Source organism: Lithobates pipiens, unplaced genomic scaffold (assembly GCF_037356315.1).
Source record: "Lithobates pipiens isolate NorthernLeopardFrog02 unplaced genomic scaffold, aLitPip1_a1.2 Scaffold_7, whole genome shotgun sequence".
NCBI lineage: Eukaryota > Metazoa > Chordata > Amphibia > Anura > Ranidae > Lithobates > Lithobates pipiens.
In genome coordinates, this window is record NW_027507892.1 from 1,534,882 (window position 1) to 1,558,835 (window position 23,954).

The window sequence follows — 23,954 nt, forward strand, 5'->3', positions numbered from 1 at the left end:
TTCACAACTTGGCTTGAAGGATGGTTCGGTAAATGGACTGGATTTATCATATCATGTTTGATCTCAATCGCTGTGGCTTTGGCCGTTTTGGTCACTTGCGGATGCTGCTGCATTCCCTGTATTCGAGGACTTTCACAAAAACTCATTGCAGTCTCAAGAACAATGTATCAAACCCTCTCTACCTCTGAGGAGACCTATGTGGACATTGAAGCTCAACTTAATGACATACAGTCCGAAAGTGTATAACACAGGGACTTTCATCGAAATGTGTGGAGATAAAATAGTCACACAAAGAGGAGGGAATGTTAGAAAAGTTTTAAATGTTTATTGTGTGACTATTAGAAAAACAATAGTCCTGAGACTGATTTGTTAAAAAGCTTACTTCTGAGCACATTATTGTATTAACTCATTGTATTGTTTTGTCCTAATTAACTCCATAGTAAGTAGGATGATTAGATTTAACTAAATATGATAGCCTAAGAATGTACAGGAAAACATAGCTAAAAGAATAAAGGTACTAGTTCGTACCATGACAACTTAATTTATGTTTCCTCAGCCAATAGAAGCATAGAGATGTTATTCTTATGGGTTATGTGAAGGCGGGACACAGTCTTTTGGCAGACATTTTTCTTCAGCTTTCGTGTTGTAAGCATGTCTCTCTGTTGTGGGCCACATCAGAAATAAATTTTCCTGCTTCTCAAGAACACCTGAAGTTTTTACTGATCACAAGGGAAGTTCCTAACACAAACATTTTAAAATTCCTTTTTGCTAGGAAAATACTAACAACCCCCAACACATCGCACAGCCATTTATCAAATGCAAATTCTGGGGGGGGGCGGGGGAATGCACTAAAGAATTTTGGTGCATAAAGACACAATATAATACTTAACTTATAAAGCAGGTTGTGTGGAGTAAATGGATACCAAACATGGCAAAACTCAATTTTGCTCACCTGATATTGTGTGTGTGTGTGTATGTGTGTGTATATATATATATATATATATATATATATATATATATATATATATATATATATATATATAATATTAATAATGTGTGTGTATATGTTGTTGTTGTTATTTATATATTAATGTTTTTATTGTTGTTGTTATTTATATATTAAAAAATTATTATATTTTGTAAATGCCTTTTACAGGTCATCAGTGTAGGGTTAATAGTGAATTATTGCTTTCACTTGGATGTTTCTGGTGATGCCGTGTGTGATTATATTTATTATTTAAAAATTCAAGGACGAAAAAAATAAGTTCATGTCCAAAATCAAAACTTCCAGTGGGGGGGGGGGGAAGCATTTGATCCCCTGACAAAGAAATGATCAGTCTATATCACTTTAATTTGTAGGTTTATTTTGGAGACGGAATAACAACTTTTGAAATGCGTTTTTCTAGATAATTTTATCATTTTGGTTTTCATTTAATGAGTGAAGTAAGTATTTGACCCCTTTGCAAAACATGACTTAGTACTTGGTGGAGAGACCCTTGTTGGCAATCGGAGGTTTCTTGTAGTTGGCCGCCAGGTTTGAACACATCTCGGGAGGAATTTTGTTCCACTCCTCCTTTGCAGATTCTCTCCAAGTCATTAAGGTTTCCAGACTGACGTTTGGTAACTCGAACCTTCAGTTCCCTCCACATTTTCTATGGGATTAAGGTCTGGAGACTGGCTAGGCCACTCCAGGACCTTTTTTTAATGGGCTTCTTCTTGAGCCACTCCTTTTGTTGCCTTGGCTGTGTGTTTTGGGTCATTTTCATGCTGGAATACCCATCCATGGCCCATTTTCAATGCCTTGGCTGAGGGAAGGAGGGTCTCACCCCAGATTTGATGGTACATGGGCCCCGTCCATAAGTTGTCCTTTCCACTTAGCAGAAAAACACCCCCAAAGCATAATGTTTCCATGTTAGACGGTGGGAATGGTGTTCTTGGGGGTCATAGGCAGCATTTCTCCTCCTCCAAACACAGCAAGTTGCGTTGATGCCAATGAGCTTGATTGTGGTCTCATCACAAAACTTTCACCTCCTAATAATTCAGACGTTCAGTAAATATTCAATACTCTGAGCTGCACTAAAATACTTTATACTTACCCACATGTGGTTATGCACATATATGTCATGTAAATTGCATATAAAACTTAACCAAAAAAAACCATGTGTCAAAAAGTCCTCTTGTTTGAAGTTCATATCAAAGTCTCAGCGTCAAAGCTGGTTCTATGCCATGAAAATGTTCAGCAATCCGTGCATAAGAAACCTCCACCACCACAATGGTAAAAAAAAATACAAGCTTACCAGCTGGTCATGACGAGAAGGTCACAAAGGGCCTATTCAAACTGTTGGGGTCACCACACTTCCCTTGGCACAATCCCAAGATGGCTTGGATCCTTACAGAGATGGTCCGCACATCACCATTCCAGCAGCATTCATATGGGAGCATGAAAGCAAACACTCCTCATAGCATAAACAAGTGTGTGTGTGTGTGTGTGTGTGTGTTTGTTTTTCCAGCACTTGGCTCCACCCTACGTGTTTTGTCATAGGTGACATCTTCCGTGCCTCAAATTTACTTTTTTTTTTTTTTTACATTTTATTGCTATCACACATTTTGCTAATGAGCCCCTTTTGCAATAGCTTTGGCCAGTGACGGGAACGGTCGACGTAAACATTAGGGGTCCAATGTCTCCCCTGTCCCCCTAAAGCAGCTGATTGAGCACAGATCGCGCTTGGCCAGCTTCTTCCCTTGCTTCATCAGCCAGGGGATGACCGCTCTGAAAATGGAAGTGACAAAATCAACATCACTCTCTGCTTTATTCATCAGAGATTGAGAGATCTGGGAATAGATGTTACTCCATCCCCCCCTGTTTAAAGGAATCCTGGCTGTTTACCTGGGGGGGGGGGGGGGCGGCTTCTCTGTACCGTAAAAGTGATTGGGTGGCTATAGAACCTCACGGATCACTTATACAAGACAACCGATTGCTTGATGTAAACAACGGTTCCAAGATCATGGCTGCAGCCATTATGTTGTAACGGGCACTTGCTGACGGGATTTTTCTTCTTTCTTTCTTCTTTTTTTTTTTTTTTTTTCAGAAGTGCGGAAGTCAGCAGGTGGTTAAAGAGCCTGTCACTGAACCTTACTTTTTTAATGAAAAGCCTTTTTAACAGTAGAGCCCAATAAATATTTTCCCTGCTTCAAGCAGAGCCAGCAGCATTAGACAGCGATCTGACACTCCCGGAAGTATCAGAATTCTACTAACCTGCAGTGCTCGGAACATTGGGAAAGAAACTTATTAAAAAAAAATTTTTTTTAAAAAATGGCCAGGGTTGGAATTTTAAACGGCCACAAAACAAACATAGAGCCTTTTAAAGTGTAACTTTCTTTTGAGTTTGAAAAATATTTGTTTTATTCTTCTTTTAGAAGCCCCAAGTATTGAATCCAAGGATGATTTTCAGATCACGTTCTGTGGGTGAAGAGTTTGTTGGAGATGGAGGGTATGATCCCAAACCTGAGAGAGCTGCACGAGAAGCTGCTGCAAGCTGCCCCCCTACATGAAGATCTACGTACTTGTGCAGCACTGTTGGCGCCATGCCTCCCGGGTGAACCAGCCAAAGGCTCAGGTAATTCTAGGTTAAATGGTATAGTGTGTAATACTTTATACCAGCATTTTTTTTGCTGGTACTTTGAACAAGCAAGAAAAAAATCATTTTTGATTGTACACACATGGGGTAGGGCTGGGGAAACAATCTATTTGAATCTTGAGTTGAGGTCAAAGATTCAAATTTTCAGCAAATTCGATTTATTTTATTTTTTTTCACCAAGGCTGGCGCGGTGTCCATCAAAACAAAAACTTGATTTGAATTGTGAATCGAGGGGGGGTTATATATATATATATATATATATATATATATATATATATATATATATATATATATATATATATATAAATTATAATTTTTTTTTTTTTTTTTTTTGAAAGATCGCCCTGCTCTAATATGGGGAGGAGTGGCAGGATTAAACGTTAATACATAAATCTAAACACTGGCGGCTGATGCTCAAAATTTTTGAGGGGGGGGGGGGTGGGAGAAATCATCAAATGCTGCCACTGTGCCCTTGAATGCCCCTAGTGTGGCGTGGTCTCCACGCATACATACAGAAAGTTTTTTTTATTTATTTTTTTTTTTTCAAAAATGGCAGTGCTTTCTTTGGCTTGCCTCTTCCTGCCGGTACTGCACTGTAGGGGGAGACAAAGAGCAAAGAGCTTTCACTTTAGTTGTAATCAGTGTGATGACTCCGACAGTGCCGATTACAGTTCGGCTGAAGATTGGGGAGCTCAGTCTCAGGTGCCCGCTCCTTGAGATATATGGGGCCCGGTTGCCTTGGCGATCTCGGCGACCCCTATAATTCCACCACTGCGCTTGACACAATCTGAACCAAATAAGTTTATCTTGGTCTCATCAGACCACAGGACATGGTTCCCCTAATCCATGTCCTTAGTCTGCTTGTCTTCAGCAAACTGTATGCGGGCTTTTATGTGCATCATCTTTAGAAGAGACTTCCTTCTGGGATGACAGCCATGCAGACTAATTTGATGCAGTGTGCAGCATATGGTCTAAGCGCTGACCCACCCCTTCAACCTCTGCAGCAATGCTGGCAGCACTCATACATCGATTTCCCAAAGACAACCCCTGGATATGACTCTGAGCACGTGCACTCAACTTCTTTGGTGGACCATGGCGAGGCCTGTTCTGAGTGGAACTTGTCCTGTTAAACCGCTGTATGGCCTTGGCCACCGTGCTGCAGCTCAGTTTCAGGGTCTTGGCAATCTTCTTATAGCCTAGGCCATCTTTATGTAGAGCAACAGTTTTTTTCAGATCCTCAGTGTATATATATATATTTTTTTTTTTTTGTTTTTTTTTTTTTTTTTTGCCATGAGGTGCCATGTTGAACTTCCAGTGACCAGTATGAGAGAGTAAGTGATGACACCAAATTTAACACACCTGAGACCTTGTGACACTAACGTGTCACATGACACCGGGGAGGGAAAATGGCTAATTGGGCCCAATTTGGACATTTTCACTTAGGGGTGTACTCACTTTTGTTGCCAGTGGTTTAGACATTAATGGCTGTGTGTTGAGTTATTTTGAGGGGACAGAAAATTTACACTGTTATACAAGCTGTACACTCACTACTTTACATTGTCATTTCTTCAGTGTTGTCACATGAAAAGATAGAAGAAAATAATTACAAAAATGTGAGGGGCGTACTCACTTTTGTGAGATACTGTGTGTGTGTGTGTGTGTGTGTGTGTGTACATACATTATAAACTTTTTTTTTTTTTTTTTTTTTTTTTTCCAGGGTCTGAACTTGCTGTGTGTGGGGAAAATGTACCCGCCCCTTGGGCTCCCCGGGATGTGACCTTGCTGAAGCTTTCGCTTATTCAGATTTTAATCCTCAAGACAGACAATCTGTGCACTAAACGTCACATCAGATGTCAGTATTCCCATTTACTGGATCTGCTGCAACAAGCTGGAATAGAGGCAACAATAGTAAGAAATGATCATAACCTCGCTTTATTACAGTATAGTGATATTAAAGCGTTTTCTACCTTTTTACAGCACTGGAGATCTCATCTTCCACACCATTGGGATGATTTACTAAAACTGGAGATCACTTTTGTTGGAAAGCCAGACACCTAAGGGGGGGGTGGGGGGAGATACTTGGGCTATAGCATCTAGCTGCAGCCATAACCCTGGTATTTAACGTCCAATGAATAACATACATTTATCGTTGGGTGGTCAGCAGTTAAAGCGGTTCTGCACACGTGGTGTGTGTGTGTGGTGTGTTTTTATTTTATTTTTTTATTTTTGTTCTTAGACATACATTTTTTTCCAAGCTGTAAATAGTTGCCAGTGCCCCCATTTTTTTTTTTTTTTTTTTTTTTTTTTTTTTTTTTTTTTTTTTATTGTTTTTGGCTCCTACCTTGCGCTGTCTGCTGTTCTCCTCCTCCCTTATCTCTCCCTGCGGCTATGGGTGGGGTTTCTGCGGGGATCAGCATCATTTCCGCAAGTCTCCTGGGATATTGTATAACTAATCCCAGGAGTCATTGCGCCTATCCGAAGTGAAGTCTCGCGAGATTTTGACGACGTGACGTGATCACGCCACCCGTTGTCCTGGCAACATTGCAAAATAACAAAGCTCGTAGCTGTAGCTACTGAACATGCGCGGGAACCAACAAGGAATGCTGGTTCCTCCAGAAGTGAGGAAAGGAGGAAGTAATTTCTTGTGGGCTTCAAATGCCCACAAGCAAAATGACATCACTGAAAAACTGACATGGATAGCAGGAGAAGCCAGGAAAAGTAAGCTTATTTGTTTTTTAAACACATCAATTTTAAACATTCAGCAAAAAAAGTCGTCAGTGCAGAACCGCTTTAAAGATGGTAACATTAGCAGGACAGCAACTTCCAAACACTTCATGGGGTAATAACATGGTTTCTTGTTGAACACGGTGCCAGTTGTACAGCTTTATTGACAGATGAAGACCCAGGAGCCTTAATGCAAAGGCAGTGTTATTATGTTGACTAAAATATTTTTGTCTACTAAATGTAACACTACTTTAGTTGGCTAAAATATGGCAAACTAAAACAATTCAGATGACTAAAATGCAACTAAAACTAAAATGGCGTTTTAGTCAAGACTATAACTAAATTCAACACTACTTTGCTGGTCATTTGTAAATCGGCAACTCAATTCCATCCAGAGCCTATAATGATAGCACATTAAAGCTTTAAACTTAGTTACTAAACTGCTGAAACGGCAAAAATTAAGAAAAAAGGTGTGTGTGTGTGTGTGTGTGTGTGTGTGTGTGTGTGTGGTTTTATAGCATAAAAAATGCAGAGGTGATCAAAAGAGAGCCCCCCCCCCCCCCACAAAATGTACATCAATTTTGTTTGGGTACAACCCCACGATTGTCAGTTAAAGTAACAGTGCCGTATCGCAAATCGATTATATATATATATATTGTATTATTTTTTTAGTTTTTGTGCGCTATAAACCAAAAAAAGCAAACATTTTGAGGGGGGGGGGGGGGGTGACAACTTTATAATACATACCCAATAAAAAAAATATGAAAAAATCAAATCTCCATCAATTTTAAGCCAATGTGTATTTTGCTACATATTTTTGGTAAAAAGAAATCACAATAAGTGTATATTGATTGGCTTGTGCAAAAGTTAATGTCTACAAACTATGGGATATTTTTATGAAATTTTTTTTATTTATTTTGGGACTGACATTGCAGTGGACAAACTGAACACCTAACTGACGCTTTTGACACTTTATTTTCGGGGACAAGTGACATTTAATACAGTGATCAATGCTAAAAATATGCACTTTTACTGTACTAATGACACTGTCAGGTAAGGGGTAAACACCAGAGGTGATCAAAGGGTTAGGTCTGTGTCCCTAGGGCAGTGATGGAGAACCTTGGCACCCCAGATGTCTTGAAACTACATTTCCCATGATGCTTTGGCACTCTGCAGTGTAGTTGAGCATCATGGGAAATGTAGTTCCAAAACCTCTGGGGTGCCAAGGTTCACCATCACAGCTCTAAGGGGTGCTTGTTAACTGTGCTGGGGATGGTCTGACTGGGTGAAGACAGAGATCCGTGTTCCTGCTTGGCAGGAACAGAAGATTTGTGTCCTCCCCTGTCAGAACGGCGAGCTGCCCTGTTTACGTAGGCAGGTTGTGTTCTGCCTCTCTGGGGAACAATTGTGGGTGGCCGGCCAACAGCGCATCCAACGGACCTGCTGATTGGCTCCCCTCTCTGTCCAGTCGCATCTGCACGAAGTGACGTACAGCTACGTGGTTTCGAGCAGCCTTGCTGCATTAAATGTGCAGAAGTGGTTGCACTGCTGTTTATCAAAAAGCACTATTTTTGTTTATGAAACTTTTTGTTTTCAATCCCTCGTACCACAAATAAAAACTAATAGATTTTTGCTCTAGCAGTATATAATGAGTTTGGAAATTCTAGAAATATTTTTAAATAATCCATTACCATTTGCCTAAACCCATTAGATTTTAGTTTGACTAAAATATGACTAAAACAAATCCGATGGCTACAATTGCACTTTAGTCAAAAGGCTATGATTTTAAAACTGAAATTTGAAGTCCAAAATAACACTGTGCAAAGGGACAGAGTGAAAGTTGAATAGAAAAGTAGATTTCTGTTCTGGCATCTACAAGGGGGATGTATCCATGAATTGTTTTGTGGTCCTCTGATCAAGTGTGTGTTTGTGTTTGTTTTTTTTTTTTTTTTTGTTTGTTTGCTTTACATATAAGTTAACTATATTACAGTATTTGATTAATATTTCTTAATTTTCTGTACAGATCAGACTATCAAATACTTCTGATAAGGTGCTGTCACATATCTCCTCCAAGTGCCTCTCTTATTTGGTGCTATATCAACTAAAATATCAGGTATCTAATCTGCTCTCTGACATGTACTCTTTACCTGTACAGTGGTGTTGTTTTTTTTTTTTTTTTTTTTTTTTTATTTATCCTTTTTGTCTGTATTTGTATCCAAGGTTTAAAACTATGCCCATGTTGTAACACTATGGTGTAGTGGGTAGCACTTTCACCTGGCAGTAAAAAGTCGCTGTTTACGAATCCCAACCATGACACCACCTGCCTGGAGTTTATATGCTCTCTCTGTGCCAGCGTGGGTTTCCTCCGGGCACTCCGGTTTCCTCCCACACTTCAAAAACATGCTGGTAGGTTAATTGGATCCTGTCTAAATTGACGGCAATTATAGAAGTACCTGAAATAAAGCAATCACAAACGCTAATTTTTTTTATTTTTTTTAACCACTTGAGACCCGCGCTATAGCCGAATGACGGCTACAGCGCGGACCTCCTTTTGCCGGGACTACGTCTATTGATGTCGTCCCGTGCACGAGCGGCCTGCGCGCTCTGATCGGTGAGTCAATGAGACTCGCCTGATCACTGATCCGAGCAAGGGGTCGATCCCGACCCCTTATCACGTGATCAGCTGTCAGCCAATGACAGCTGATCATGTGATACAACGGAGCCGGTAATCGGCTATTATTCCTCCTCGCGCAAGGAGAGAAATAAAAGAGCCGATCACCGGCGGCCGTGATCGGGACATCAGTCCCGATCACGGCCAGCCCTGCTAGTACCCACCTGCCCCCTGCCAGTGCCAGCTCATTAAATAAGTGCCCCCCGTCAGTGCCACCCAGCAGTGCCCACAATCTGCCTCAACAACGGTGCTGCACCCCAGTGTCACATATCCATGCCCATCAGTGTCATCTACCAGTGCCCATCAGAGCCACCTATCAGTGGTACCTATCAGTGCCCCTTAGTGCCACCCATCCGTGCCACCTTATCTTTGCCCATCAGTACTGCCTTATCTGTGCCTATTAGTGCCTCCTTAACTATGCCTATCAGTGCCGCCTCATTAGCGCACTTCAATGAAGGAGAAAAATGACCTGTTTGCAAAATTTTATAACAAACTATTAAACATGATTTTTTTTTTTTTTTTTTTTTTGTTTAGCAAAAAATAAAACTCTGAGCTGTAATTAAATACCACCAAAAGAAAGCTCTATTTGTGGGGAAAAAAATGATAAAAATTTAATTTGGGTACAGTGTTGTATGCCCGCGCAATTGTCATTCAAAGTGCATCAGCGCTGAAAGCTGAAAATTGGTCTGGGCAGGAGGGGGGTTTAAGTGCCCAGTAAGCAAGTGGTTAACCACGCTATAGCCAAAAGACCACTATAGCTTGGCTCTCTTTCCAGAGGGGCGTCCATGGCTGTCCTCCCGGTACCATGCCTCTGGCACACTCTGTAATCTGTTTCGGAAGGATCATAGATGGTGGTAAAGGGCTGATCACAATGTAATGTAACAGAATTGCTGGTTATTGGAAGTCCTTTCCCCAGGTGCTGTCACAGCGTGAGGAGAGCTGATGACCAGCAATCCTTATAGGGCACTAATCATTGGTGCCACCTGATCAGTGAAGGAGAAAAATTGTTTGCAACATTTTATAACTAACTTAAAAAAATGTATTTTTTGCTAAATAAAAAAAAGTGGTGGTTTAAATACCACCAAAAGAAAGCTGTCTCCAAAAAAATATAGACGTGTTGCATGATCGTTGCATGTGGTTGCATAACAAACATGTTACACTTGCCTGCGCTGTGTAAAGGTTTTGCATAGAGCAGCCTCAATCCTCCTCTTCTAGGGTCCCCATCAGTGCTCCTGGCTTCTTAGTCTGTGTGTGCTACCACAAGCCCCAGGCTGCACTGCTTGTGTCTATAGCCACCCTCCCTTTGTGCTCTCCTAACAGGCTCTGATTGACGGCAGCGGGAGGCAATGGCTCCTGCTGCTGTCTCTGAGCCAGTGAGAAGAGAGCAGCATCATCGCTGCTCTCTGGCACAACGGCGGATCAAGATCGGGCTCAGGCAAAACCATTGGATGTTTCACTTTGTAGAGAATGCATTAAGGTGAAATTACTTTTTTTTTTTTTTTTTTTTTTTTTTTTTTTTTTTAGCCTTTTACAACCACTTTAAGCATAGTAAATGTTAAGCACATGTTTGTGTACATGTCTTTCTAGAATGAGGTAAATGCCCACTGGCTGCAGTTCTGTCTGTATAGTCTTTGCCAGGATCCTGGATCACAGACATTGATCCCATGCCTGACATCTCTGGTATGTGTTTGTAAAGGATTCCTGACAGATGAAAAGCTACAGAAGGCAGGTAAGAGGAAATGCATGTAGATGTTTGCTAATATCAGTTATTTATGTAAATGCAACTCCTTCCTTTTTTTTTCTTGGTAGATTGGGGGAATGTTACACCCTCTGCCATGTTATTGGTGGGGAGATTCACATCACTGACCATTGTCACCTAGACAGACAGACAATGAGGTAGAATCTGGTGACGTCTCTCTAATATGGGAGTTTCCTAATCATACTCTTATCAAACACTGAACAAAAAAGTTGTGCCTCTACATACACCTATAGGTGTGTTTTTTTTTTTTTTTTTTTTTTTTCCATTACTGGTATCAGAAGCATTCTGTCCACTTTTTATATGCATGTGTAAAAACCTTCCTAGTCTGGTCATTTCTCCCTTACCTGTTTACTTTTACTTTCAATATGTTTTTATTTATAATGCAAGGTGAGACAGTAAGAAAATTTCACAAGTAATACGGTCAATGAACAAGTAAAATCTGAAAAATATGACCCTTACCCCATACAGCAGCCGAGTCAATCAACAGTAAAACATGAGAGTGTAAAACCATAAGTCAAATAGGCTAAACGTAATCAGTATAATGGTAGACTACACATTACAGAGTAGCTCAAAAAAGTATGGTGCTCCACCAATCAAATTTACAAGCATGTCCCACCCTCTGTTAGACCCATTTGGATCTTGTCCAGAGAACCTTTTAATATCCATATTGTCAAGAATAATAACAGAAACAGAAAACGGAGCGGAGCAGAGGGGGGAAAAGAAAAAGAAAAACAAGGAGGGGGGGAGAACTCCCCTACACCCCCCCTTCCACTAGGAACGACCGCACAGAGTTGTGCCTGACCTTTTTTCAAATTATAAAAAACATCTTGTTAGACAGTAAATATAGAGAAGAAAGAAAGAGAGAAGAAAAGAAGAGGAAAAAGAGGGAGAGAGGGAGGGTCAACCAGCGGCAAGTCACAGTGGAGAAACATATTTGATCCACGGATCCCAAATCACGTTAAATTTCTTGGAATTATTACGAAGGGTCCAGGTGAGTCTATCATTGACCATAATCCAGTTAAGCTTAAGTTTTACAGAATCAAGAGGAACCATCGACTGCTTCCAATATCTAGCTATAGTTATCCTAGCAGCTAGAATTATATATGTGATCAGTTTGAAAGATTTCTTGGGAACCCCATCAGGGAGCTTTTGAAAAAGCGCTACCTCCGGGGCTCTACGAATATTAACCCCAGTAACCGTGTATATGAGGTTAAATATATGAATCCAAAATCTGACTATTATCGGGCACTGCCACCAAATGTGGCACATTGTACCCATCTGACCACACCGTCTAAAGCACATGGGGGATGCAGATGGGTGCATCTTAGCTATCCTGGTTGGCACTAAATACCATCGTAGTAGAGTTTTGTAGTTTGCCTCAATCAGTGCAGTATTACCTGTTTACTTTTAAAGGATAATTTCACCTTTTGGGAACATGTTGCATCAGTTTTTTTGAAGGTGGAACATGTTTGCACTCCTGCAGCCACTGCCTGTAGTCACAGCAAGTGGGGGATCTTCTCCCCCTGCTTGCTGTCACTATTTTAGAAAAGAAATGGCCATGTTGGGCCACGCCTGCCTGACTACATCATTCAGAGTTCTATGAATGGTGAACTACAAGTAACAGCAGCCTTTGCAGCTATCTGCTTGTAGTTTCAATGAACTATCATGGCGCCTATTGAGGGCTCTGGTAGTTCATGCTCTCTTCCTGACAGTGTATCTGTCTGCCCATACGAGGTAGGAGCAGACAGATACACAGAGAAGTCTGCAGGAGTCCTGCATGGCATCTGCGATCTGATATTTGCAGGTGCAATGCTTTCCAGGCTGCAAGTATAAAAAAAAATAATAATGCACATTTGTTTTGGTTTTTACCTACAAAAAGATGTATTTCTTTATTTATTTATTTTTTAAAAGATGAACTCCTTCTCCTTTTAGCCCACAGTCATATCAGGCAGTTTTGACATGTCAAACCACCGCCCATTTCTGGCAATGTCACTGTCCGAATCGGTGCAATGCTGACTTTGCAGCGCTGCGTAGATTCCCAAAAGTAGTTCCTACAATACTTTTGGCGACTTTGGGGCCGATTTCAATACTCCTCTGTGCATGAACATGCACAGATGTCTCTGAAATCAATCCCGAAGTCGGCCTGAAATGCGGGTTTGTAATCGTGTGAGTTCAGCTGAATGCCTTCAGTGTGAACCCAGCACCACTAGATATCTCCTACCACCTCGCTAGGAAAAGCACCTTCTGTCAGATATTAATAATAAATATTATAAGAGAGGCCTTTGCTTTGGGCATAAGACCCACTCACCTTTTGGCATTTATCAATTGCCCACCTTGCTGGCTCTTTTTGCAATGAGACTATCTTGCTATTTTGGGTAGCATTTCTGCCCAATAAAAGGGCGCGGAGGTGACAGTCAGTAGGCTATCTCTTGATTGTTTGTTCTTTATCATTTATTGGCACCACTAGATGCCTAAACACATTATTATTATTTTTATTTTTTTGACTCTCCACATCCTAATTTGCTACGTCCATGTATGTACATAACAAGAGCCAACGTCTAAAAATAATGAATAATATAAGAGGTGGGAGTCACCAGAGAGAGCAATATTGAAAAACTTGAATTCATTAAAAACCAGATTTGGTTCAACCACCTCCTTTAAAAAATAAAATGACATTGGTGTGCTATATGGAGAAAAACAACTCCCGCTGGGCTAAGTAGAATAAACACTTTATTGCATACCGTATGTCCAATATAAAATTGCACCATAAAACGCACACCCAACCACCCCACCCCCACCCCTAAAAACCTACATCCACCTCACTCACATAAATCTAACTATGTACCCATACTGAACATGTATGTCCACATGACAATGTATTAAACATGAACTATATAAATGAATAAAGGGTACATAAGATGCTAAATCAATGATCCTATGAATGGTCAAAAATTTACTTGATATTCCCCAGAGATGAAGTCTGTATAGACATCGATATCACATGAGTGTATGTCCATCAAACCTAAATAAATTAAAGGTCCAAGGGTTATTGTGGTATGTATGAAGAGTCTTGTGATGTACTGGATGTGCCCCCAAAGGGCACTGGTATATGTAATGTGTGTGTATGTATGTAATATAATATTTCCCCAGAATAGTAATATGTACTCTTATGTTTTCCAGACCGTCTGCTGATGATCTTGGTTCCTCTTGAAAATGTCTTTGAACGACACTTTTCTACCGTCATCACTTTCCTGTCAAACCCTCCGTGCCAGCCACTTGCACTAGTTGGAGAGCCCAGCGGCCACCTCTCCTGTCTGCTGGATTTTATAGAAACCTTGGTTGCCTTAAGAACACAACTGAAATTAAATGTCTCCCTTTGCAAACAAGTTGTGTCGGCCATCCTGCCTCAGACTTTGAACATCATCTCCTCTCCTGTTCCATACTTTGTGAAGAAACAGGTTATACTGGTGCTAAAAAGATGTCTGCTCTGTAAAGCTGGGGAGGATTTCCTGCCTTCTACCCGCATTCTGTCACACCAGCAAGATGCAATGTTGGACAAGGACATGGCTGCCCTGGCTGGGACACTGCTGGGTGCTGTGCAGGAGGGTTGGCTCCTGCAGGTCCCTGTTAGTGACAGATCAAGCAGCTTTGGAGGTGTTAATGAGGGATCAGCGCATGGTCCTGACCTAGTCATCCTGGGAGCCACCTGTCTGTCTGTCCTTAAAGCCCTGGAAATCCAGGTCCACAATGGAGAATCAGGTAACGCAATCAATGACAAAAATCATCCATGCACTGCCACATATATAGTAGTTATTTTAGTATAGGATTTGATGTAATGTTAAATCTGAACTGCAGATATGGTCTTAATTGCATATTCTGTGGGACCAATGTAAGTATGTACATCTCATGCCCAAGGGGTCGCCGGGGAAGCTGACAATCGCTGTAATATTTGGCGCTACTACAGTGATTGCTGCAATCTTTTGAATCCTGTGCTGAGTGGCTGCCCCACTGCTGCCATTCACAGAACGCCTTTTATTTGTTTCAGTGAATACAAGGCATACTCTGGGTGAGGTGGAGATTGTGACATCACAGCTCCTCCTCTCCCCTTCATCCAATCAGGGAACACCTTGCATTCATCAAAAAAAACAAAAAACTACAAGGTGTTCTATGAATGGGGCAGCCTCTCGGCACAGGACCCAAAAGACTGCAGCGATCACTGTAGTATTGCCCACTACTACAGAGATTGTCAGTTTCCCCAATTGTCATCAGGTACGAGATATACATTTTTAAGTTGTCTCAAGCTGATCCAATGTAACTATGCAATACAAGTCATACATGGAGCTTGCTTAAAGGTTGGCTTCACACTGCCCCTGGGTTGGTCCCCCTGCAGTTTGGGCAAGGTGCAGCTGACCTACGTTTTTTTTTTTTTTTTGTACAAATTACTTGCACTTTTCCATGCACTTCAGGTGGTCCTGCAGCTTTGGTGCGGTTTCAAAAAGCAGGAGTTTTGGTGGCACTTTCTGAAACCGCAGGACCTCCTGGGAAGTCTATGTAAAAGCGCAGCTAAACTGCAGTTTTCGTGCAAATGTGAAGCTGCCCTTAAGAGCAATGGTTCTAATTTACTAGCTAATGTGCAGCAAAGGGAATTTTAATGGTGCTGTGATCTCCATGGACCATTTTATTTTATAATAATTTTTATTGAAATAAGTATATCTTGAAATACGTTCACTCACACAGGGGCGTAGTTCAGTGAGCATAACAATTAAATAACTTTAATAGGTATTGGCTATCAAGTAGCCAACCTTTTATGGGGCACCCCATAGGTTTGTATAAAGCACCAGAGCATAAGGGCCAACTAGCTAGAGCCCCAAGATGTAGGTACAGTGGGTCACAGCAGAGTAAAATGCTTATACTGGTCCCAATGAATACCCCCGTCACAAGTCGGGGTGATCTTTCGTTAGAGAGGTACTAAGAAAAAAGGGGATTTGAAATATAGCAACGGTGGTCGCTAGCCAATAAGAGATGAGGCCCAAATCTGAGAATTCACCCTAGAACAAAAGACCAAGGGTGGCCATAGGTATGGTCTCGATTATATAAGAAGCGAGGGCAGAGACAAGGAAGTACAGACCAGAAAAGGGGGGGGGGGGGTGGGGGGGGATTCTGCCAGAGGGAAAAGGGACAAAAAAAACTGTTCTCAGGAGAGGCCCAGGCTGCTCGGGTGCAAAGTGGGGAAGAGCATAGATCCACCAAGGTGACCATACTTTAAGGAATTTAGAGTGAGATTCATTTTAAAGTACTCCAACTTTTTCTCACTGATCGTGAGATCCGTTGGAGTGCTCTTCACCATTGCAAACGGAACAGCGGCCTCTTCCAAGCTCGGGCTATAACCTGTTTGGCCGCACGCAATAAACAAGTAAGTTGCCAGTTTCTGTTGGTAAGAAAACATGCCCTGAATCGGGCAGTGTAACAAGGAAAATTTAGCATCTCTACATATGGGTAGATGAAACAAGGACTGTAGGAGTCCAAACACCCTGGACTAAAACCCTAGGAGAGGACAGGCCCACCAAATGTGTGCTACATTGCCCCATTGGCCAGAGCCTCTAAAGCACCGGTCATTATAGGATGGGTTTGTGCTCTCTATCCAGGCCGGGACCCAGTAGAGGAGAGTAGATTTTCGAGACTGCTCCTGGGGCACCAGGGGAATGCAGGCAAAGGTGTTCAAAAGATTTTTTTTGGAAAGGATAAACAGTTGCATCTCAATGAAGAGACCCAGTGGCTTGGTTGAGTGTAGCGATAGAATTCCAATGAGGGCACCTCATGGGTGTCCTGGAAGGAAGACAAGGAGGGAAGAATGCAGGATGAGAGAAAATGTTGGACCTCTGTGAAACCATGGCTAGACCACTAAGAGAAGGAGCTCAGTTGATCAAGGCCTGGCAGGAACAAGAGGTTATTAAAAATGGGGGGAGTGGTAGAAAGGGGGACATGAGGTTACACGGGTAGCGAACAGGGTCCCAAAGTTTAAGGCTATGACACATAAGCGGGCTGAGGGGGGGGGGGGTTGCAGCTTGTGAGGTAACCACAGTAGAGCCGAAAGGGGAATAGGGGTGCTGTTGGAGTTTGAATAGCCCCCGCAACTGGATATCGGGTAGCATGGAGCAGGGTTAATCAGGAGAGCTGGGCAGCCTGACAGTGCTTGGCTAAATTGGGTACCCCTAGGCCTCCTCGCAGTCTGCCTGTAAAGGGTGGAAAAATAATAAAGGACTTTGGGAAGGATGGTCACCTTGACCGCGTAGATGCAGCTTATCCAGGACAAAGGGGACTCTTCAGGATTGCAAGAGACTTGCGTTATCATAGCAAGCGATACTAATTGGTGGTAAAAAGAAATGAATGAGGAGTCAGATTGATGCAAAGGTACCATGGGCCTTTTTCTGGATAAAAAAAATGTATATTCTATCCATATATAACACTTCTCATAATGGATTTTCTTGTCTTTTAGGTACAGTCATGGCCAAAAATTTTGGCTCCCCTGCCTGTGTTTTGGTCAGATATTGCACCACTTCGCCCAGAAAATTGTTGCAAATACAAATGTTTATTTCTTTTGTTTTGTATTGGTATGACACAAAAAGCCAAATATGACATATTCCATGCAAAACTCCAAAGAATGGACTGGACAAAATGTAATATTTTGGTAGCACAGAACTGCTCCAGGCCTCTCAGATTGGAAAGGGTTCCTTTTTCCCAACTGCTGGTTTTGAGTACAGTTTAGTAGTGCCAGTTTAGTACTCTCCAACGCTTTGTCTTAAACCATTTCTGAGAGCTTTTTGACATGTTCTTTGGGTCATTGTCCTGCTGTAAGACCCGTGATCTCTGACGGAGACCCAACTTTCTGACACTGAGCCCTACAATGTACCCCAGAATTCTTTGGTAGTCTTCAGAGTTCATAATGGCATGAATTTGGTCAAGACATCCAGTGTCTGAAGCAGCAAAGCAACCCCAAAACATCAGTGAACCTTCACCATGTGTGAGTGTAGGGACCATATTCTTTCTTCATTTCTTTTTCTGAAAACCGTAGAATGATGGGCTTTACCAAATATCTGTCCTTTTAGGTTAGCCTGTCCACAGAACATTCTTCCAAAAGGATTTTGGCAAACTCTAATCTGGCCTTTTTATGTTTGTCAGCAGTGGGGTCCTCCTGGGCCATAGCGTCCCCTTTTTCATTCAGATGGCGACATATAGTTGCGAGCTGACAGTTGTACCTTCAGCTTCAGCTTGTCTGGAAGTTGACCGAGGTTCTTTATCCATTATTCAAAACAACTTTGTTGCAAACTTTGGTCAATTTTTCTTTCATCCACGTCCAAGGTAGGTTAGGTACAGTGCCATGGGCTGTAAACTTCTTGGCAATGGTGGGCACAGGAACATGAAGATCTCTGGAGATGGACTTTTTTAACCTTCAGATTGTCTGTCTGTGATTTTCCACAATTTTGTTCTCTACTCCTCAGACAATTTGTTGCTGCTCTTTCTTTTCTCCATGCTCCGTGTGGCACAGACGCACAACAGACAGGTTGCGTGACTTTTGTACCATTTTAACTGGTTGCCGGTGTGATTTCTATATTGTTGGAACCTGTTAATTGATACAGGTGAGGTTTTCATTACAAATTATTTCTTACAATTGAGACGATGCCAATAATTTTGTGTGGAATGTGCTAGTTTTGGCTTTGTGTCTCCACTTTTTTGTGTCCTACCAGTACAAACAAAAGAAATAAACATGAGAATGCCTAGGCATTTGTAACTGCAACAGTTTTCTGGGTGAAGTGGTGCATTATCTGACAGAAATGCAGGGGTGCCAAGATTTTTGGTCACAGCTGTATTATCCTGAATGCGGTGTGTGGCTTTTTAGATTTTTATTTTTTTTATTTCTTTCTTTTGGTAGGTTTGTTATATGCCTAGTCATTATAAAAAGTAATTGTGTAAGCTATTGTCCTCGTTAAAGAGTAACCCCACATTTATTTCCCTTTTTTTTTTTTGTTGGTAGTTTCTGCCAAGCTGGCCCAAACAAATTGCTTACTGCATGAACAGGTGCGCTTGTCTGGCGCACAGTAATGTATGTAGCCTCAGCTTCATGGCAGGGGGGTGAGAACTTCCCGTCCCGTTTCCGGAACAAAATAGTCAGACTGAGCACTGCTCAACCATTCACTGGAAGCTTTGTATTCTGTAAATTAATGGAAATCTCCCTCTGGCTGGCTGAGGTGGAGAGGTGGGTGGATGGACGTCACTATCTCCACCTCAGGCAATCGGAGGGAGATTTGCATTCTTTGATGGAATACAAAGCTTCCTGTGAAAGGCTGAGCAGCACTCAGGCCAACTCTATTTTGTTCCGGAAACTGGAGGGGAAGTTCTCATCCCACTTCCAGGAACACAGCCCTGTACACTCGATGTAGCCTTGGCTACATACAGCGTGTGTCCACCATGTTCACCTGTTGGCTCAGGAAAATAGTTTGAGCCAACATGGCCCAAACAGACACTATTTACATGTACAGTAAGTAGTTGGGCTTTAACCACTTCCGGACCACCTACCAAATGTATACTGTGGCCCGACTGCGTGAAATCGCGTACCTGTTCTTGATTTTTATGCACCACTACCGGAGAGCCGCTCCCGCTGTGATTAGACACAGCGAGAGCCAATCAGCAGGTCTGGTGGCCGCGGTAGTTCACAGGAGGGGCAAAACAGCAGTCTGCCTATGTAAACGAGGCAGCCTGCCGTTCTGAATGAATGAAATACTTATATAGCGCACAATGCGAACTGAATCGCCTCTAGGCCTCTAGTTCTGTGATGGAATTAAGATTTTTTTGCTTCTGCTGAGCAATAACACAGATCTGTTTTTCCCCAGTCATGGAATTCTCCCCCCCCCCCCCCCCCCCCCCCCCCCGCAGGTAGTAAGCACTCCCTAGGAATACGCTTAACCCTTTGATCGCCCCTGATGTTAACCCCCTTCCCTGCCAGTGTCATTTACACAGTGACTTTTTTTTTTTTTTTTTTTGCACCGATCACTCTATATTGTATATTTATACGCCTCAGTCCCTAAATTCATGAAATTTTATATATATATATATATATCTCTATCTATCTACATTTTTTTTTATTTAGTTTTTTAATAAATCAGATGTATGTGTGGATATAATTTTTTTCTTTTTTTTTTTTTTTTTGCTACAAAAAAATAAATAAAAATTGCAGAGGTGATCAAATGCCACCAAAAATCTCTATTTGTGGGGGGAAAAAAGGACATCAATTTTATTTCATCATTGCACGACCGTGCAATTTTCAGTGGAAGTATCGCCAAAAAATGGCCTGGTCATGAAGGGGCGGGGGGGGCGGTAAACGTTCTGGAGCTGAAATGATTAAGCGCCAAGATAAACATGTTTTCGGTATAATTTTTATTCCGCTGGTTCTTAGATGAACCTTTGCACACTTGGATGGTGCAGTAATCTGGATGAACATCAGGTATGAAGAGGTTCGTTGGATGATGGGAGCTTAAAAGCAACCCAAGTGTTGATATGAACGTTATCAATAAAAGTAAACATAAGTGAAATCTTATCCTCAGTTCTTGTCATTTGTTTGTATTGCTGTTTCCAAGCTCAAAATTCCTCTGTTATACTGGAATTGGCTTTGAAATAATGCAAATTAAAGACCGTAAATGCTTAGAAAATAATTAGGTCAGTAAAGGAATACTGAACAATGTGCAATTGTAATACCAGGACACCAGCAGACAGAAAAACAACTATCTGTCAGATTGGAAATTTTGACCACAATTTCACCAATATTATTCAAGGTTCGTAAGTTGTTACAATTATGGGCTACAACAAAATGGTGGCCGCCTGCACACAGACACCAACTCCTTGTTGGATAAATGTGAATGAGATGGGTAATGGCTTGAAATCCTGTTCTCCACCTGTAGAGAAGTCCTCAGATGCGTTTTGCTCTTTACGGCTGTCTTGCACCAGTCTTTTTCACCTGTTGATCCGACAGGTTTGGTGGGCATTCGAGCGGTACCATTTTTCTTGTTTTGGGCTACAATTATGGGCTAGCTATGCATGTGGGTGAGTGAGACATTGGCATTGTTTCCAACCTACCATATTGACATCTACTGACCCGACACCCACAATTTATTGGCACAGCTAAGTTTTTACTGGCATTTCCAAAAGTGCAAATTTCAGTACCTAGGCTACAAACGAGTACAGATATATTAAGGCAAAAAACTATTTTTTGATTTTGAATAAATGGTAAGTAGCTCAGGGACAGGACTTTCGAAATGGTGGGCGCACACACAAACATGAAATTGACTGACTTTCTCACAGTGACACTGACAGCAGTGTGCAGCAACAAAGATCACGACATGCCCCCTCCTGAGTCACAGTGACGGTCTCTGTCCACGTCAGGTGGTCCCTTCAGTCCAAACAGCACTGACATTCCCGCTCCCGGCTTCCTTGCTCCCATCCCACGGACCTGCAAACGAGGCTTCAGCCACTCTGCTAGGCTCCCTTGCATCATGACCTCACACAACACGCGCTCGGGCACCGCCTCCACCAGACCCGCTCCCCTGCCAGCGCTGCCCGAACACACTGGAGATGGTCTCAGCTGGCAACGGACCGATACTGCCCTGTAGCAGTAAATCTGCTATGGTGCGGTCAGTAAGTGGTTAAAGTGATTTGTAAATGTTTAAATTAACCACTGCCCGCCATATAGCAAAATGATGTGCTCAAAGTGGTTGTTACCCTGACTGAGCATCGTATGACGTTCAGCAGGGTGAGCCACTAGCCAGTGCCCATGGGGCGCATAGCGTGGTGATCTGCGGTGTCAGTCTGACACACCGCATCTCCAATCTAGGTAAAGGGCCTATGACGTAGGCTCTTTACCATGTGATCAGCTGTGCCCAATCACAGCTCATCACATGGTAACCAGAAGTGCCATTTTATTGGCTTTTCTTCTACCTGTGCCCGTTGGTCACGAGTAGAGGAGAGCTGATCAGCGGTTCTCCTGCCAGGGGGTGGGGGGATTCTGTGCTTATAATCGGCGCATTGATTATCCATGCAGAACCATCAAGGATGCCCACTTGAGACCACCAGGGATGGCACTCTGTGCCCATCAGTGATGCCTACCAGTCCCTCCTGATCAGTACCATCTATCTGCCCCCAATAGTGAATATCAATGCCCCCTATTAATGCCCATCAGTGAAGGAGAAAACTTTTGCCTTTTACAAAGTTTTGTAACGGAAACAAACTTTTTGTATTTTTTATTTTTTTATAGCGCAAAAACCAAACCCCAGAGGTCATCAAATGCCACCAAAAGAGAGCATTATTTTGTGGGGTGGGGATTATAAAAATTTAGTTTGGGTACAGTGTTGCATGACTGCGCAATTGTCATTCAAATAGTGTGGGGGGGGGGGGGGGGTTGTTAGCACCTTTTGTGGCAGCAATAAAAATTGTTGCACACACTAGGCTAGTTATACATACCTAGAATGAATGAAATGCTTGTATAGCGCACAATGCGAACTGAATCGCCTCTAGGCAAAATAGAAGACAAAATAATAATTTAGGGGTAGCTTACACTTTAAGAAATGCTTCCCCTTGTGCACAACAGACTAACCTCACCCCGGCCTAGACAGAGTACTTTCGCCGGAGCTGATGGACTCCTTTTTTAATACAATTATGACTTTTCTTTTATTATTTAAACGGTTACTGTTGCTGTACATAGTGACCTGTCTGGAATGTGTTACTTGTGGAATTCCAAAAGCACTTGTATCTCAGATATCAGAATTATTCATTGAGTCGTTGGAAAATTGTGTAATGGGGCAGCTATGCCCAGTGTGCAAACACTTCAGGTACCAGGAGAGGGCAGTCTCGTCTGCTGTGATTACCAGAGACTGATCAGACTTGTGTTCTGTATTTCAGGGCAGACCGAGGTTCTGGCTCTGGGCCTTCTGATGGCTCACCTCCTGAAATTCCTAAAGCACCATATTGAGTGGAAGGAGCCGGTGCACCCTTGTGAGTGGGTGTCTCTCACCTTCATCGAGCAGGATGATGACATGTTGGAGGTTGCCAAGTGTTTACTCAAGATGTACCAGCACAATCCTAGGTAAGTGTATTGCGTATGACCACAGAATACAGTGGCGGACCTTGCTCTAAAATTGACGCAACTCCTATTTATTTTTTATTTTTTTTAACCCACTCTTCTGATGTAAAAATGCTATCTAAACGCTTAAAAATAAAAATAAATAAATAAAAGGTAAGATCCAGGCTTCTGCCATACTTGCTTTGGCACCAGTGATGTTTCTCTGTGTACCTGTGCCCATCAGGGAAACCCTAGAGCAGGAGTGTTTAACTAAATTTCATTGTGGGCTGTATCAGCATTATGGTTGCCCTGAGACCCCTTTCACCCCAGGGGGGGGATTGCTGGCATTGGCGGTAAAGTGGCGCTAGTTTTGGCAGTGCTTTACTGCTGTTATAGCGGTGCTTTTCAGCCGCTAGCTGGGCGTTTTTAACCCCTGCTAGCGCCTGAGGAAAGGGTTAAAGGTGCCTGTGTTTTGGTGCTGCCAAAGTCCTTTGCAGGCACTTTGGCAGCACTGCCTGTTCATTTCCATGGGCAGGGCATTTTGGGAGTGGCATATACACTGCTCCTGCACCGTCCCAAAGACATTGCTTGCAGGATTTTATTTTTTATTTTTATATTTTTTTCTCCTGGATTTTCACACTTGGAGCAAAATAGCACCTCTCATGCCTTCCAAAACACCTGAAATGCTCCCCAGTGTGAAAGGTGTCTGAAAGGGCTAGTTGTATCTGTAAAGACTATGCAGCGTTCAGTAGTGCGCTATGCACAGAGTGCAGGGTTCAGGAGTGTGCCATTTACAAAGTGCAGAGTTCAGGAGTAGGCGGCTTGCAGAGTTCAGGGGTGCACTGTGTACTATGTACAGAGTGCATATTTCAGGGGTATGCTAAGTGCAGAGGGCAGAAGTGTGCTATGTACAAAGTGCAGAGATCAGGAGTGCGCTGCATGCAGCATTGTGGGGTGTACTGTGTGCAGTGTTCAGGGTGTGTAATGCAGGGTTCAGCTATTTCACAGGCTGTCCACATCTAACTTCCACCACTCTTCGGCTCTGATCTCTCCCCC

General features: G+C 42.4%; 1 protein-coding gene across 3 annotated transcripts in view; it reads left to right on the forward strand.

The window, feature by feature from the left end:
- LOC143959297 (protein Lines homolog 1-like) overlaps window positions 1-23,954 on the forward strand; it is a 53,461-nt gene that overhangs the window by 18,180 nt on the left and 11,327 nt on the right. For all 3 annotated transcript variants that reach the window (XM_077467978.1, XM_077467979.1, XM_077467977.1), the window contains exons 2-7: window positions 3,418-3,617; window positions 5,356-5,546; window positions 8,386-8,475; window positions 10,621-10,762; window positions 13,973-14,551; window positions 22,739-22,922. In XM_077467978.1, the coding sequence (XP_077324104.1) occupies window positions 3,485-3,617; window positions 5,356-5,546; window positions 8,386-8,475; window positions 10,621-10,762; window positions 13,973-14,551; window positions 22,739-22,922 (1,319 nt within the window). In that variant the 5' untranslated portion in view covers window positions 3,418-3,484. The remainder of the gene's footprint in view (window positions 1-3,417; window positions 3,618-5,355; window positions 5,547-8,385; window positions 8,476-10,620; window positions 10,763-13,972; window positions 14,552-22,738; window positions 22,923-23,954) is intronic.